We start from the raw sequence: 15,960 nt of genomic DNA on the forward strand, positions 1-15,960 counted from the left end.
AGTGACGATTACTGTATTTTAAAAGATGTCTATTGCTGTGTAACAAACCACCCCAAAACATATTGGCTTTAAACAATAGCAGTCATTTATTTTGCTCACAAATCCGCAACTTGGGCAGTGCTTGGCAGAGGCAGCTAATCTCCATTTCACATGGTATCAACTGGGCTGTTTGGTGGTAGCTGGGGGATCTACTTTCAAGATGGCACACTCATATGGCTGGCAAGTTGGTGTTGGCTATAGGCCTCTCCACAGACTGCTAAGGCTTCCTCAAAACATGGCAGCTAGGTTCTAAGAGCAAGCATCCCAAGAGAAGAAGGTGGAAGTTCATGGAATTTTGATGATTATACCTTGGAGGTCACATAAGGGTCCTTTTCACCTACTCATTGGTTGAGGCCGTCATAAGGACCCATAGTGGTTGAAGTACAGGGGACATGGGTTCCAGCTCTTGATGGAGGAATGACAAGGTTCCAGCAGACCATGTGGAATGAGAGATATTGTTGTAGCCATCTTTGGAAAATACAGTCTGCCACATACATGAATTCTGACATGCTTATGTTCATTTCCGGTTCATTCTTCTACTAGGAGAGAACTTTGAGAATACATAACAAATAAAAATGAAGGCGAGAAGTGGAAATAAATGCAGTATTGAATATAAGGGTTATTGGACATTGAAGATAATCTTTAAATGTATAATTCTCAGTAGTTGTTAATGCAAAGCTGCTCCTTCCCTCCCCCTCAAAAAAACCCATCTCCTATTTGTTACTCAAAGGGATCACATATCTTCATGTGCTCTGAAACTCTCAAATCATTTCCATCTTCCAGAAAAACCATCCCAGGGTTCTCCAGGGTATTTACAAAAGAACAATAAAACATTCATTTTTTTTAGCACATTGTAATGAAAACCATCCCCAAGTACTTAGTTTAACTGCCTTGTTTACCATGGGAGTTTCAAATGTCATTAGGACCCTGTTATATTTTTGTTGGTCTGGAGTCGTGGGAATCACAAAGTATTTTTTAACCAAGGGTTAAAACTAGGATAGCAGTGCTCAATGGCACCATCTCAACATTTCGTTAAAGTGTGTTTCATTAATGCTTTGGAAGCCTATGTAAATCAGAGGATGGTGGGGGAAAAAAAAAGTCACAAATACTGGATGTTAAAGCAGTGTGGTGTGAAGAGAAACATCTGCTCCTGGTTAAATTCTTTAAACTTACGTTCTTTTGACTCACTCATTTAACTGTGGTGCTGAGATTTGAGTTCAATGAAGACTCTAAAGCTGGTTTTCCAGAATGTTCCAGGAAGTCTTAATGAACCCTTGAGTTCTTAACCCCAAGCTTGTAATTCCAAGGTCACTGGTATTACCAAAGTATAAAACTAGGGTTGTCAACCTCAGCAACTCCAAAAAACTGTTTTTTTGTTTTTTGGAACCTACATTGCCTCATCTTAGTGCCTTTGTGAAACAAGGCCCATGGATATGCCTGATTATGAGGCATTTTTTACCTTGATAAGAAGTAGTGATATTAACAAATTGCTTATTGCTGCTGCTTTTCTTTTTCCTGAGGGGAAGATTGACTTGGTTTCTTAAGAGATGGACTGAAAACCCAAGAACTGCACATTTTAACATCAATGCTTTCTTGAGACATGTCTCTGGACCTGCAACCCCCTTAATGTCTCTAGGCCTCAGTTTTCTTCACTGTTAAGATGATAGGAGTAGCAAATGATGTGCAAGTTTTCTGAATCTCAAATGAATATATTTTTAAAACATTATTGGTCCCAGATGGATATTTCCTGAAATTGTAGACTCAGATGTTTCCACTTGGAGGTAACCTCAGATACTGCAAATTTAATCTCATACCTATTCATTCCTTTAATAAATGCCCACGGAATACTTACTGTGTACCAGGAACAGTTCCAGATGCTGAGGACAAAGCAGGAGGCAAAATAGACAAACTGCCTGTCCTCATAGAGCTCTCATCCAGGTAGGAAAACCAGTTGTAGGGAGATGGAGTGGGGAACAGCACCCCAAACAGAGGGATCTGCAAAGTGCTGAGGCCCCCTGATGGGAACAAATCTTGGGGTGGGGGGGAAACAATGACAAGGTGTCAGGAGTTTGGGATGTGGCCTGAGAGGGGGCAAGACCCGTTTCAGGGGCAGGGCAAGGGTTGGGAATCTTATTCTAAATGGGACATCGTTGGAGAGTTAAAACGAGCAGCCTTAACTGGCTCACATCTTTCAGATACCAGCCTGGCTGCTGTGAGGGCTATATATAGGCCAGCATGCAGGAAGAAAACCAGCAGAAAGGTGGTGGTGAGGCCAGGGAAGAGCATCTCCAGGAGGAGGGAATGCATGAGCTACCAAAGAGGATGGGGTGGTGAGGGCTGAAAAGCCTGTGGGATTTGGCGTCATGGAGGTCACAGGAGGGCTGTGGGGAGCTGCCCATGAGGAGGCAGTGCAGAAGCTAGAGAGTGAGTGGAGGTGGAGTCGGTGAGGCAGGGGTGGGTGGACAAGGCTTACTTCTATTGTTGGTTGGATTCTTTCGTCTTATTCTTCTTTTAAAAAAAGAACTTGAATTTAGTTGTATGCTGAGTGGAAGGAGCCAGGAGAGAGAGAGAGAGAGAGAGAGAGAGAGAGAAATTGACGATATAGAAGAGAGAAGTGGTCCTAAGTAGAGCTGGGTCTTCCAGGGTGCCAGAAAACATGAGCTCCATGGCCTGGGTTTTGCCTTAACCGGGCCCCACTGACGCTGGGGACAAAGAGTGGAGGGCCAGAAGACATGGGGATGGGCTTCTCAGCTTCTGACCTCGATTTTGTCTTTAAGTCATCTCTGGAGAATGGTGGGAAAGTGGGGAGAGGGTGGGGCCCAGGAGAGGGGAGAAAGCCCTGGGGAAGCACAAGACAGCTGACCAGGGAGGAAGGGAGCCACTGCGGGGTGGCCGTGTGGCCTCGGCCTTGGCGGGAGACCTTGAGCCCTCCTCCTTGTGGCCCTGGGTGGATTGGATGGATGCGACATTTGTGGCATGTGTCAGACAGAGAAAGCCAAGGATATAATAGCAGGAGAGTGATGGAAGCAGTGGGTCATGTGCTGGACAGGGAAGGAGGAGAAGGAACACTCATCTGTGTGCCTCTTAAAGCAGCTTTCTGGGTCTTCACTGCTGGTCACATTGAACCAGGTGACCATATGTCCCAGCTTGTTCAGACAATCCCAGTTCATGCCTGTCATCTGAGCATAATTATTATTTCACTTTTTGCTTCAGTTGTTTGACAAATCAGCATCCCATGGTGTATCACAGACTGCTGCCTCTACTTTTCGTCTCCTGTGGACTTCTCACATCCTTTCCCATAGCAAATGTAGGCTCTTATGACCTTTCCCATGAGCTCTGCAGTTACTTCCAGGCCCCAGCCATGTCCCTTGCCTCCTGTCTCCTCACTCTGTTACCAACCCCCACCTCGATCCATACCACATCCTGTGGGCAGATTTATTTTCCTTAGGACAGGCCTGATCATGTCACTTTGCTCAGAAGTCATGATGGCATCTCATTGCCTTCAGAATAAAAAGTCCAGACTGTAAAGATGCAAGACTGCAATCTAGCCCTGGTATTTCCCAGTACAGCTTAGAGTGTAGGAACATTGTGAATACAGCGCTGAGCAGCGTAACAGGTAGCAACGTGGGCTCTGGAGCCAGCTGCCTAGGTTTGAATCCTACTTGCCCTTTACTAGTTGTCTGTCCTTGGGGAAGTTGCCCAATATCTCTGTGCCTCAGTTCTCTAATCTGTAAGACAGGGATGAAAAATAATACCTATTGTTATAAGGATTAAATGAGTTAATCCACGTACAGCCTTTTAAACAGTGTTGGTCATACAGTAAGCTCTCAGTAAATTGTGATTACAGATTTTCAGCTCAAGCACACTGAACATTTGCTCTTCCTTGCATAACTTCTGAGGCTTTCTTGCCTCTTCACTTTTGCTAGCCCTGCTTCTCATAGGAATCCTTCTCCCAAATCATTTCTGTATGCACAGATTTTACCTGTGGGTAAGGTTAAATCCATGGTTACCAATAATGGGTTTTGGCAGCCACAGAACTAACAGACTGGGAAGGCTGGCATGCATTCTTTGACTCCCACAGGACTATGATGAAAGTCTCTTTAAATGCTTTACTAACATAATGTTTTGAAGTTTGATTTATCAATTTCCTTGTGGGTGTGCAGCACTATTTAATGGAAGCCTGGGGGTCTTGCAGCCTTGGAAGGGGGCAGCAGATTCTCCAGCCAGTTCTTTTCCTCAGTGGTCCTACTTGGATGATGGCAGTTCTCAAGGGCCAAGGTCGTCTTTGCTCCAGAATCCTGTTCTGAGTGCAGACAACCACACATATGTTGAATTCTGCTGATGGGCATACACTGAGGGAGATTGGGATGCTCTGGGCCAAGGAAAATCTGCCGGAGGTGACTCCTGACTACTCCAGCATGTTGACTCTTTGACTGTGCCCTCCTGGTCAGGGCATGCATCTACTATGACAAACTACTCTGTGCAGTGGAATGGCTGGGGGTTGCTTGATGATTCCAAAAAGTGCTCTTAATAAACAACGTTGAGCAGACTGGAAGGAGATATGCAAAGATATCCTCTGTAAAGTAGAAGAATGCTGTGTCTATGCATACAAATAACCTAGAGCACTGACACCGAAACCATTTTGACTAAAACAGATGTGGACTTACTTGCTTAGTTTTGTTTGGCATAAATATCAATTGCCTTATATCCTCTTCTTCATTTTAGTATGTGTAAGTCATGAGCAAATTTCAGATTTTATTTCATACCAGGTGATATATATATGTGATAGATATTTAAATATTTATTTTTTTCTGCCCTGAAATTCTTCTTTTGAGAGCTTCTTTGTTCCTGCAATCCAATTAGATGATTTCCAAGGGAGCCACCATGTACCCTAGTCAAAGCCAGTTGGTCCAGAAGTGGACATCTGACCTAAGCTGGGCCAATCAGAGCCCTTCCCTGGGATCTTTTGCTTTGGGTAACCAGGAAGTTTAGACATTCTACCGCCAGTGATTAAGCTGTTAGCAGGAAAACTCAGAAGGTGGCAATAGACATATTTTCTGCTACTAGAAAAAATTAGTCCTAGATAAGAAAGAAGAATGATGCCAACAGATAAAAGTAGGAATGAAATTTGGAGCAAGTGTGCTAAGGGTTCCAGGTCTTCTTAAGTCCAGCTCTGGCCTCACTGTGCTGACCATTTAACTCTTCTTGGAGAGACCATTGAGTTGTTCCTCACAGGCAGGACCTTCCTTGTTCACTTCCCATTTGTATCTGTGATTTAGAGTTTTGACACTGGATTGGAACCTCCTGGTGGACTGGGTTTCAGGGAGCACTAAAAGCCATCTGAAGATCTGTGGGGGATGGGGCTTTACTGACACCTCTCAGTCCTACCAATCCCTAACTCCCATGCACTTCATTTTCCATGAATGGTGAAATTATAGGCACAGTCTCAGTGAAAGAACTGAGTCCATTAACACAGATAATGCAGGCAAATGAAACTCCTTTGATCAGAAATCCCTGTCCTGAACAGAGCTACCAAAGGATGAATTTGTTCTCTGCTTCTACTAGAACGCTGGGTCCCACCTCTTTCTTTTGTTTTTTTAGGAGAGTACAGTTTGCTGAGTTCTTACAGTATTTCTCAAGCTTCCCTCTAATCACCCCTAGTAGCAGAGGAGAATCAACGGATACCTCTTCTCCTCAACTCAGCCCTGCCAGGGATCTGAGGACAAGCTGTGGTTCCTCAAACTGTGTATAAACAGTTCAAGAAGGATGGAATAAAACTCCTCAGAGTCCCTCAGTTACCCCTTGAGTAAGACTAACACACATTAAATTCAAGAGGGAAGGGATAGTGCCTGTTTAACTCACTGCTATTTGCCCAGAACCTAGTGCCCAGCATACAATTGGTATTCAGTAAGTAGTTATGGAATGAATAAATGAATATTAGTATCTTCATTTTATAGATGAAGAAACTGAAGCTGAAATAAATCAACTGATTTGACCAATAATGTAACTACTGAGTAACAGAGCCAGGTCCAAAGCTTTAAGCCTTCAAACTCTTTGTCCAAGGGCGGATTCTAAGACCTCTCAGACACTAAAAGAGAAAACCACAATAGCAGAAAGTTTACATGATCTTTCCTTGTGGCCCCAAAACAGAGCTAAACATCCAGCAGCACCTGGCAAAGCTTCCAGTTTCTGCAACTAAGTGTTAACATGTCAAAACTAAAGGCAGCTTCAGACGTGAGCTCAAACCCGTGTTATTTTTGAGCCTCCCTTTTCAGAAAGCTGTACAAGAGTGTAGGTGACAAGATGGGAAGGGTTGTGTGTGTCTGATATAATATTCACTGTGAAGACTCATGTGTAACCGCAACCCAGAATGGCATTTTTGTACCTGTTCTTGACATCTAGGGCATGCCTCTGCTGTGGGCTCCCTGGTGTGCTGTGCTATGTTGTCACGGATCGGGGGCATGTGAGTTATGAGGGAGGGCCGGAGTGGGCAGTGGTCTGATCTAGGGTATATAAGTATGTGGATGTGAGTCTTGGATTTACCCCATATTATATGCCTCAGAAATCACTGTAAAAACTCTATTATTCAGTATTTTATGTGATTTATTATGCTCTATAGCAGAGCTACCCAATAGAACTTTCTATGATGATGGATATGTTCTACATCTGCACTGTCCATGGGGTCATCACTAGCCACAAGTGGCTGGTGGGTGCTTGAAATGTGACTCATGTGACTAAGGAGAGGAATATTTAAATTTTATTTTATTTGAATTAATTTAAATAGCCACATGTGGCTAGTGGCTACCTATTGGACAGTACAGCGCTCTATTTTTTTTAGCAGTAAGTTTCTGATTCCCAGCATTAATTAGCTCATTAGTTACAGGCATTTCATTAAGTTTATTATATAACTTGTAGAAAATAAATCCATCAGTTATAGATATAACCTCCCTTACCTGGTGTGTAGCAGTTCTCCTCAAAACACAATGGGGGAAATTTCCTTTACCTGGGCAAGAGTGATGGCTGAAAGCCTCCCTGCCACACTTAAGCCTCTCATGTAGGACCTGGAATCGATACCAGATGAAGCCCTAGGTGTCTTGTTTTGTCTGGGGCTCACTGTCATTTAGGAGCCTGTACCCAACTTTTATTTCATGCCTAGTCGGGTTTAGATTTAGAGACCTCCATCAACTTGCCCTGTGCTATCTTATTTTCCCCTACCTCCTGGTGGGGAGAGAGAAAATTGATTATTTTAAGGAACTGGCTCATGTGATTGTGGGGGCCAACAAGTCCGACATCTGCAGGGCAGTCCAGCAGACTGGACATTGAGGTAAAGACTGGTGTTGCAGTCTTTGAGTTTGAAGGGGGAAAACCCAGGGAGAATTTCTGTGTTGCAGTCCAGAGGCAGAATTCTTTTTCCTTTGGGAAATCTCAGTCTTTGCTCTTAAAGCCTTCACCTGATTAGATGAGACCCACCTAATAATGGAGGAATCCACTTTACCGAAAGTCAACTGATAGTAAATGTTAATCACACATTTAAAAAATACCTTTACAGCAACATCTAGACTAGTGTTTCACCAAACAATTGGTCACCATAGTTCAGTCAGGTGGACATAAAATTAACTGTGACACCATCCTCCTTAGAGTCAGACAAAACAGTCTTGGAAGTGTCTCTGACTCTTTACGCATGCTATCTACTACAGGCGTGGGCACTCCAATCCCTACTGACCTGTGAGCAGGAGGCTTTTCTCTTCCTATGTTCCATATAGCCTTCATTTTTACTAAATCCAACCTGTGTCTCACTTCTTTCTGATTTCTCACCCCGATTGATACACGTACTCTAAAGCACAAATACGCATATTCGCATGCACATAGAGTATATATCGCACTCATCATTAGCAACATGGTATTCATTTTGGACGTAGAAACAGACAATCCATCCTAGAAATCTAATGTCATATTGTTATTTTTAATAAAAATGATTCCTCAAATATATAACCAAAGTTTTTTTTTTTAGAATGAGTTGTGACTTTTTATATAACTAAATTTTTTAAAAAAGAAATATTTTTTACATCATGATTCCTGATTATAGTTACAGTGGAGCATGTCCTTAGTTATTACAGAGCAACTGAGTGAAGCTGTGGATTAGTCAAAACAGCCACGTTTAATTTTCAGTGCCTAAACCAGAAATTGTTACTCCTTTAAGTATTTGGGGCAGGTGGGTTCTTACAGGCAGCAGAAATGAGAAGAAGGTGGGTGAGAGTGTATATCAGTTTAAACAGGCATCCACCTGGACCTCCTGGCACAGGTCAGATTATCTGAAGTGGAAAGAGTGGTATCATTGAAGAGGCATCAGGTGGCTTAGGATACTCAGAGTGAAAGCCAGGCACGGCTTTGGGTAGCTCTGTGAGGTTTGACCAGTCACAGAATGTCTTAAGCAGTTTTCTCTTCTGTAAGTTATGATTTTGAGGCCTAAAGGAATGCATGTGAAAGTTCTTTGTAGAAGAGTTGTGCAATGTTAATAGTTGCTGTTCCCTGTAATCGCTGTTGTTAGAGATGTTGTGGGCATGTGTGGGAGTCTGTGGGGAGCTCCATGGCTGAGGTGACCTGGCTCCTCATGATCTGTTCTTCCATGTTGATTTGGTTCCATGCTCATGAAGACCCTGGCATAGCCTGAGGTCATGGTGATGTCCACCTACAGATGATGAGGGCTTGAAGTAAAGTGAGCTTGGATGGTCACTTTATGGAGAATGAGGAAGTAATTCCAGAAACATTGGGGGATAAATGTGGTAGGGTGTGGTGAACAGATACACAGGATTAGAAACAGGGAAGAAGATACTGTGATTCCAGCTGGAGAGACCAGATCAACAGTGGACCTGTCAGCTGTGATCGTCTACTGTGTCGGTCTGAACTTCCAAGGAAAGCCAGGGCTAGGGGTTCACATTTAGGAATAATGAACATCCGATTTGTAGCTAAACCCATGTGAGTGGAGGAAGTCACCAAGGGGAGTGTAGAGTGGAGGAGAGCTGGTAGCCAGGGATGAACCCTGATGAATACATCGCATGCCCACCACCATGATGAATGTGAGACTGGCTCAGTGAAGGTTATAAATGCAAGAATGAGAAGCAGGATTTAATTTAGCCATAAGTACACAGTCAAATGACTTTCTGAAAAAGAGGAAAGTGTCTATACTAGGGTAAGACAGAACCATAAGAGTCATGACCCCTAGGTCTAGCCAAATATTGATCTTCATAAAATCTAAATGTGGTCGTCTAGTTAAAAAGGACTACTCACCCTTTCTGGTAAACAATTTGGCAGCCTCTGCCAAGCCTTTGAAAAGTTAATATCCCTTCATTCATTAATTCCACTTCCAGGAATCTATTTGAAGGAAATAAGCAGAGCTACAAATATGCTTCCTCTTCTTGGGGGTGTGAATTTCCCTGGAACGCATAGGGTAAGGGCAGCATTTAACTTTGACATCTTTTTAAAGTTTGGATCCTAGGTAGCACTATGGTATAAGGTACAAAATTTGTGCTGAAGTTGAAGGTAAAAGATGAGCATTCGAAGAAATCTTGCAGTTTTCCCTCAGACTCCCACTCTCCTCTGCTCTTGAGGTTATGACTGTGGTGGGAGAGTCAGATATGCTGGCCTGCAGGGTGAACTCAGAGCCTTTGCGGGCATGGATCCAAGGCCATATGTGATCCGGTCCTTGTCATGTCTTGTCAAGCCTCATTTCTGGGCTCCTCTTGGTTTCTCATGTCATGTTCCAGAAATATTTCTAGAAATTTCCTCAACACACCAGGCTGTTGCATACTGTCACGCTTTTGCCCATCATGATCCTTCCTTGCCTTTACATGGATTGCCCTCTCCTTTTCCTTTACATATCTGGTGAACTCTTATTCATCCTTCAAAGCCTTCTGCAGAGTAGGTCCCAAATAGGTTTTGTCTAGCATGACATTTTGGGGAAAAAAAAATGGATTTGAATACTTTAAGGTGAGGTATACATGCTCCAGTTCTGCCACATTTCTTACTTTTCCTTTTGTGTTACACCACGTCATTTGTTACATCCCTGATCTACTCTGAGAAACTTTTCTCAACCTCCCCTTCAGGCAGAAATAATCACCATTGTCACTGTCATGTCTATGCCTTCACATCCATTACTATATTATTCTCTATGAGGAATTTTTACAATATTTACTTTTTCAATTCTAAAAGTAACATCCATGCCCCTTAAGTAAATTTTGAAAATTACACAGTAATAGAAAAAAATCACTTATAGCCCCACTCCCCAAATACAGTGCTGTTTTCATTTTGGTGACTGTTTTTATGTGTAGTTTATGTATGTGTATTACATAGTTGTCATAATAAAGTCTATGAAGTTTAGAATCGTGACTTTTTATATGTCATTATAAGCATTAATTGTTCCATGATAGTGTAATTATTTTTAAACTCTGTTTGCAATAATTCGCCAAATCTTCTTGAGAGTTGGGGATCCTATTTTACATTCCTGGTACCTAAGCACCGTGTTGGTCTGGACCAGTGTCGGGGCTTATTAACTATTTGTTGAATTCTACAGCTGAAAAATTAATGTCTCCATCCCTACCTTCAAGGAGCTCATTTTGGGAGAGAAGGCATACATATTCATCCATTATTTAATATATTCATTTATTCAACAGATATTTATTGAGGACCTGCTATATGTCAGACATCATTCTATTACTGGGGATGCAGCAGTGCAAAATACCCCAGCCCTCATGAAATGTTCATTCTAGAGCAGTGATTCTCAAACATCAGGCTGCATTGGAATCACTTGGAGGACTTGTTAAGACAGATTACTGGATCCCACCCTCAGAGTTTCTGACTCAGTAGGTCTATGGTGGGGCCTGAGAATTTGCATTTCCAACAGGTTCCCAGGGGATGCTGATGCTCTGGTCTGGGGCCCACACTTTGAGAACCCCTGGCCTAGAGGATAAATTTGCAGTACAAGATGGCAAAGGAATATGGTTGTCCGGTTTGTTGTGGGAGAAGAGCAGATGTCTGTGTCCAAGCCTCTCCAATTCCTCCAGTCCCAGTGAGGAAGGGGGGAGGGCTAGGATAATGCCCTGTGTCTGGAGTTCTCGCCTCTTCACTCTAGATGACAGCAGTCTTTGCAGGGCCGCAGAAGCCCAGGACTGATAAGGAGAGAGGTTAGAGATACTGTCTTTGTGTCCCATCCTTTGGCGCACTTGCCATATGTAATGTCTAAACTAAGTTTCAGTGCAACTGCAAAATAAGTGTGTTTTCACTCATTTTATACATGAGAAAACTGAGGCACAGAAAGTTTATATAATCTACTCTGGTTCCTCAAGACGGTGAGTCACATATCTGGGGCTCCACATCAGGCCTTTCCAAAAGCCTTTAAACTTCATGCTATTTCCATGACTCTAGTTGAGACTGGCCTATGGTTGATCCCTCCATGGAAGCAGTTATTAAAATGCTTCAGAAGTCATAGCTGTTTCCTCTGCAGTAAGAGAGTAGTAGCAGAAGCTAGTGCAGGTGTCTCCTCATTTCATTTGAGGGCTGTAAAACCCATTGCCTTTCTTTTTTGGCATATGTTGCCAGAAAGCTCAGAAGTATGCTTTGCATGCAGTGGCTTTCCTCAGCCTCCAAAGTTCTTTGGTATAATTATTTCCCTGCTATTTTCTTTTAAAATTTGTGTTGCTGTGCCTTCTTTTAGGAGCTTTATAGAATAATTTTTAAAATAGGTGGATATCATAGATTAATGAGGGAAACAATTTTCAGATTTTTTTGTGTTTTGTTTTTTTCACTTTTGAAGAGTGGATTGAGCCAACTCTGGGCATATGAGGGGACACATACATGCCCATAGACATGTATGTAGTTGATGCTTTGACATGTGTCCACTGAGTCTTGTGATTAAAAGAATGAACTTTGGCCCAGGCCAGACCTGGTTTTGCACTCTGGCTACTCACTGCTTGTTTTATGACTTTAATGTCTCTGGGCTCCAGTGTCCTCATCTGAAATGGAGACAATGATACCATGCAGCGTCACTGAAGGATGAAACGTTTTGTTGTAATTTATGTAAAATGCCTAGCTCAATGCCTAGACATAGTAGGTCTACAATAGACAGTAATTACTACTATTCTTATTCTATGTCTAGCACAGGCTAGGACTTAAAGGCCGGACTGCACATTTGCAACTGCAGTTTTCCAGGTTGTGCAGTGTGGAACAAAAATGACTTTCCATTTAATGTCAGGGTGGTTCTTCTGAGGAGAGCTGTCAGGTCAGCTTCTACTTTAGAGAGAATACCTCTATGCTGGCGAAACTGACTCTCAAACGAGGGTAGATTATCATTGCAGAGGCCTCAAGATTTTCTGAGGTCATCTGCTTAGGGCTTGGTGACTAAGACTTAGACAGCTCGGAGGTCTGCACCGCCTTATTTATTTGTAAAATGACTTAAGCATCCTTGCCTGGAAAGTCCCCTAAAGCCTACCTTCTGGCTTTGGCCGGCTCTTGCTTTATTTTATTAGGTTATTATTTTCAATTTTTCTTTCAAACTTATGACTTACATTCAACCCAATTGCCTTGGGCTATTGTTTAGGGAGAGGGAGAGTTCAAGTACCTTGGTACTCCAGGTGGGTGTTCATCCCCCATCCCGTTGGTACAGGGAGTGAGAAGGAATCATCACCTCGCTGCTGGATGGTGTGGACCAGGACTTGGAGAGCCAAGAGTCAGTCTGTGGCTGTGGGCTGGGCATGATCTGTGGGCTCCTTTGACCTTCCCTAAGCCTGAGAGCAGCAGGGAGCAAGGTGTCCGTCCGATGATACATCTCGGGGAGGATGTGCCCACAGCCTTGGCACAGGGGTGATTTTCCCACCTCTGCCCTTCTCTGCCAAAACTATTGTCCAAAAAGGAAGCTCTTTGGGCCATAAAATGCCATCTGTTGTTTGTATATGGTTATATAGACAAGCTGTAGTTATACAGTAGCCTGATGGGCAGGAAGTCAGTGATTCATCCGAAAAAAAGTGACCAAAAAAACCAAACTCTTAACAAAACAAACTTCCTCCTTCAAACTCTTTGTTTAGAGCTTTTTCCAGCCTCTTTAAAAAATGTTAATAAGGACTAACGCAGTGTTTCAAAGTGGTGATTTCAACTCTTCAGAGCCAAATGCTTTATTTTTCCATCAGACAATACAGTTAAAACAAACAAAAAAAACTGTCTTCTTCAGACTAGGGTATGGGGGCAGGTGCCCCTGAGGACATGGGGCTCCCGCCAGCTTGGAATTCTTCCCGTGCACCTGAAATAGCCTCGCAGGCCTCGGGGAGGCGCTTTGCACGCTGCACATGTCCCTTTGATAGACCATTCCATTCACTTGGTTCCCTTCCTTTTGTTTGCCTCACAGATCCAGGAGGCTGCAAGCCAGGGCCTGAAATTCGTTGGTGTTATACCTCAGTACCATTCCTCTGTGAACTCGGCAGGCAGCAGTGCTCCAGTGTCTACTGCCAATAGCACCGAGGATGCCAGAGATGCAAAAAACGCACGTGGGGATCACGCGTCACTGGAGAATGAGAAACCGGGTGGGAGAAACCAAAGCCCAGAGCCTGGCTCAGGCCCCAGAGGGGAGGTGCCCATCGCCAAGCAGCCCAGCTCACCCTCCGGAGATGGTGGAGAACTTTCACCACAGGGAGTGAGCAAGACACTGGATGGACCGGAGAGCGACCCCTTGGAGGTGCATGAAGAGCCACTCTCAGGGAGTAAGTATGTCAGCAATGGGAGTTTTGACCCGCTTAAAGAGCAGCTAACAGCTTTTCATTAATCCCCATGGTACCTCAGAGAAAAAGGAATGGAATTTAGAGTGTAGAGACAGCAGTCCATCAAACAGGAGAAACTTTATCAAGCAGTTATCTGTGCCACCTGATTGTTTACTTACTGAAGTTATGACTTCTGGGGAGTACAGAACCACATGAAATAGACTTGCAGTTTGCTCCAAAATGTCACGTTTGAAGTGGATTCTAGACTGTGAGTTCTTTTATCTCCTGTGCTCTCGAAATTGCCCTTGAATTATCCAGCTTTCACACAGGAAGTGTCAGCCTGCCAGGCACCAATGAAAACCTACACACCACCTGTTAAAATACCTGCCTAAAGCAAGACATTTTACAGCTGAGCAAACTGGGGTTGAGAGAGGAAATTTGTTGCCCAGTCTGGAAATAGGCAGTTCGGGCATATGAACCCAGGTGGACTTACCCACCATCCCTTCACACCTCTCTGCTTGGTCTTTCCTGTGTGATAGACTAACAAGATTTACCGAGGCCCTTAACAAGATTTACAGGGAGCAAAGTTTCCCTCCATTTCTCTGTATTTCCTTTTTCTCTACTTTCTTCAGGAAATCGACCATCCATATTTCCCCCTTTCTCCAGGAAATCTAGCATCCAGTCATTTCCTGAGAGCAAGGTACTTACATGAGCCATATAAGTACGAACAAGTCTGAAAACTAACAGAAGACCCCCAGGGCTTAGGAGGGCTTTCTGTTTAGGCCTTTCTGGATGATCTCCCTGGTTAATATTGTTATTATCATTTATTTACTAATTCTTGAAATTAGCCTCTTACAAGTGATAACAGGTGGTGCTTCAAGAAGGGAAAACAAGGAGAAACCGTTTCTTTTGTTACATCAGAACTTCTTGAGAAGAAAATTATGGGATGGTTAATTCCAGGGGCTTATTTGCAAAGTTGATTTAGAGGGAGCTATTGGAGCTGCCTCAGTTCTGTGATGTAGTAAGACTATTGTTTAATCAAGGCATTGAGACTTCTTAATATGCACTTAAGTAGAGCCCTTCATCTGTGTGATTTTTCACTGTTTGAGGCACATGCCTGCTGCCCTCATGAAGTAGCTGAGCATGCATTTAAGCCCAGTGTGTCCTTGTCATGAACGCCCAGGTCTTAGTCCAGAAACCTCCATCTTCTCATGGAGGTTGGGCTGGATGTGTGTGCTCTGAATCCTGGGCAGGAAGATGGACCTCATTGGAGTCCTTCTGTACAGTCCAGGACTGTGGGAGGGCGAGGGTCAGGCCAGGCAGAGGCCCCCAGGAGAAACGGCAGGAGTGACGGAGAGGTGAGGAGCATGGTGCTCAAGAATCTAGAGTCTGTTTACATTCTGGCCTGCCTTCTGTGCCTCAGTTTCTCACCCTGTCAAACAGGGATAGAACGATAGTTTCTCATGGAAAGGTTAAAGATGTACATTTAAAGCACTCGGCACTGTTTGACTCATGAGTATGAGCTGCTATTATTGGGGTACAGCCTCAGTCCTGACGCTCGACCTCACCTCTCATGGAATCCTGGCTTTGAGAAAGGAGGCAGTTACTATTGAGGTTTCCTCAGTAGTTTTCAGATCCTTCCTGTGTTCCAGAGCCCACCTTCCTCTGATACTCCTTCCAGACTTTCTGCCTCCTGTGAGAGGATTATTCACTGGGGAAACTTGTCCTAGAAACCTCCGCAGGTGTCCAGGACCTTCTTGCTACCCCGTGGCCACTCACCTCCCTCACCCAGAATCTCCCCTGATGGCTGAACACAGAAAAATCGACACCCAAAGCATCTTGGCCCCTATCCCATCACCCAAGTCCCTGTTCTCTCCTGGAGAAACAGACCTTGCTAGGGAGGAATGGGTGAATGCGTGTGTTTCTGGAGGTGGTCAGCCTACCAGTGGATGAGAATTTCAGCTCTGCAGGGGTAGGACAGGAGGAGGGATTAAAGCCTCCTTCTAGCCCAGTCTCCCTAGGCAGGTAAACACTGCCTGTCTCTACACATAAAGCAGTCCCTTTATCTCTCTGCTCAGGCTGCGAATCTCTGAGATTTAGGCAGCTCACTGTTATCCCTTTTTCCTCCTTTGGTGGAATAGATGAGCTTTTGGGTTTTTCATACAGGGATCATTTCACA

At 43.8% G+C, this 15,960-nt stretch overlaps 1 protein-coding gene across 5 annotated transcripts in view; it reads left to right on the forward strand.

Moving 5' to 3' along the window:
* RFTN1 (raftlin, lipid raft linker 1) overlaps nt 1-15,960 on the forward strand; it is a 202,387-nt gene that overhangs the window by 126,414 nt on the left and 60,013 nt on the right. For all 5 annotated transcript variants that reach the window (XM_002814026.6, XM_009239287.4, XM_063722567.1 and 2 more), the window contains one exon: nt 13,433-13,784. In XM_002814026.6, the coding sequence (XP_002814072.5) occupies nt 13,433-13,784 (352 nt within the window). The remainder of the gene's footprint in view (nt 1-13,432; nt 13,785-15,960) is intronic.

This window comes from Pongo abelii, chromosome 2 (genome assembly GCF_028885655.2).
Source record: "Pongo abelii isolate AG06213 chromosome 2, NHGRI_mPonAbe1-v2.0_pri, whole genome shotgun sequence".
Lineage (NCBI taxonomy): Eukaryota > Metazoa > Chordata > Mammalia > Primates > Hominidae > Pongo > Pongo abelii.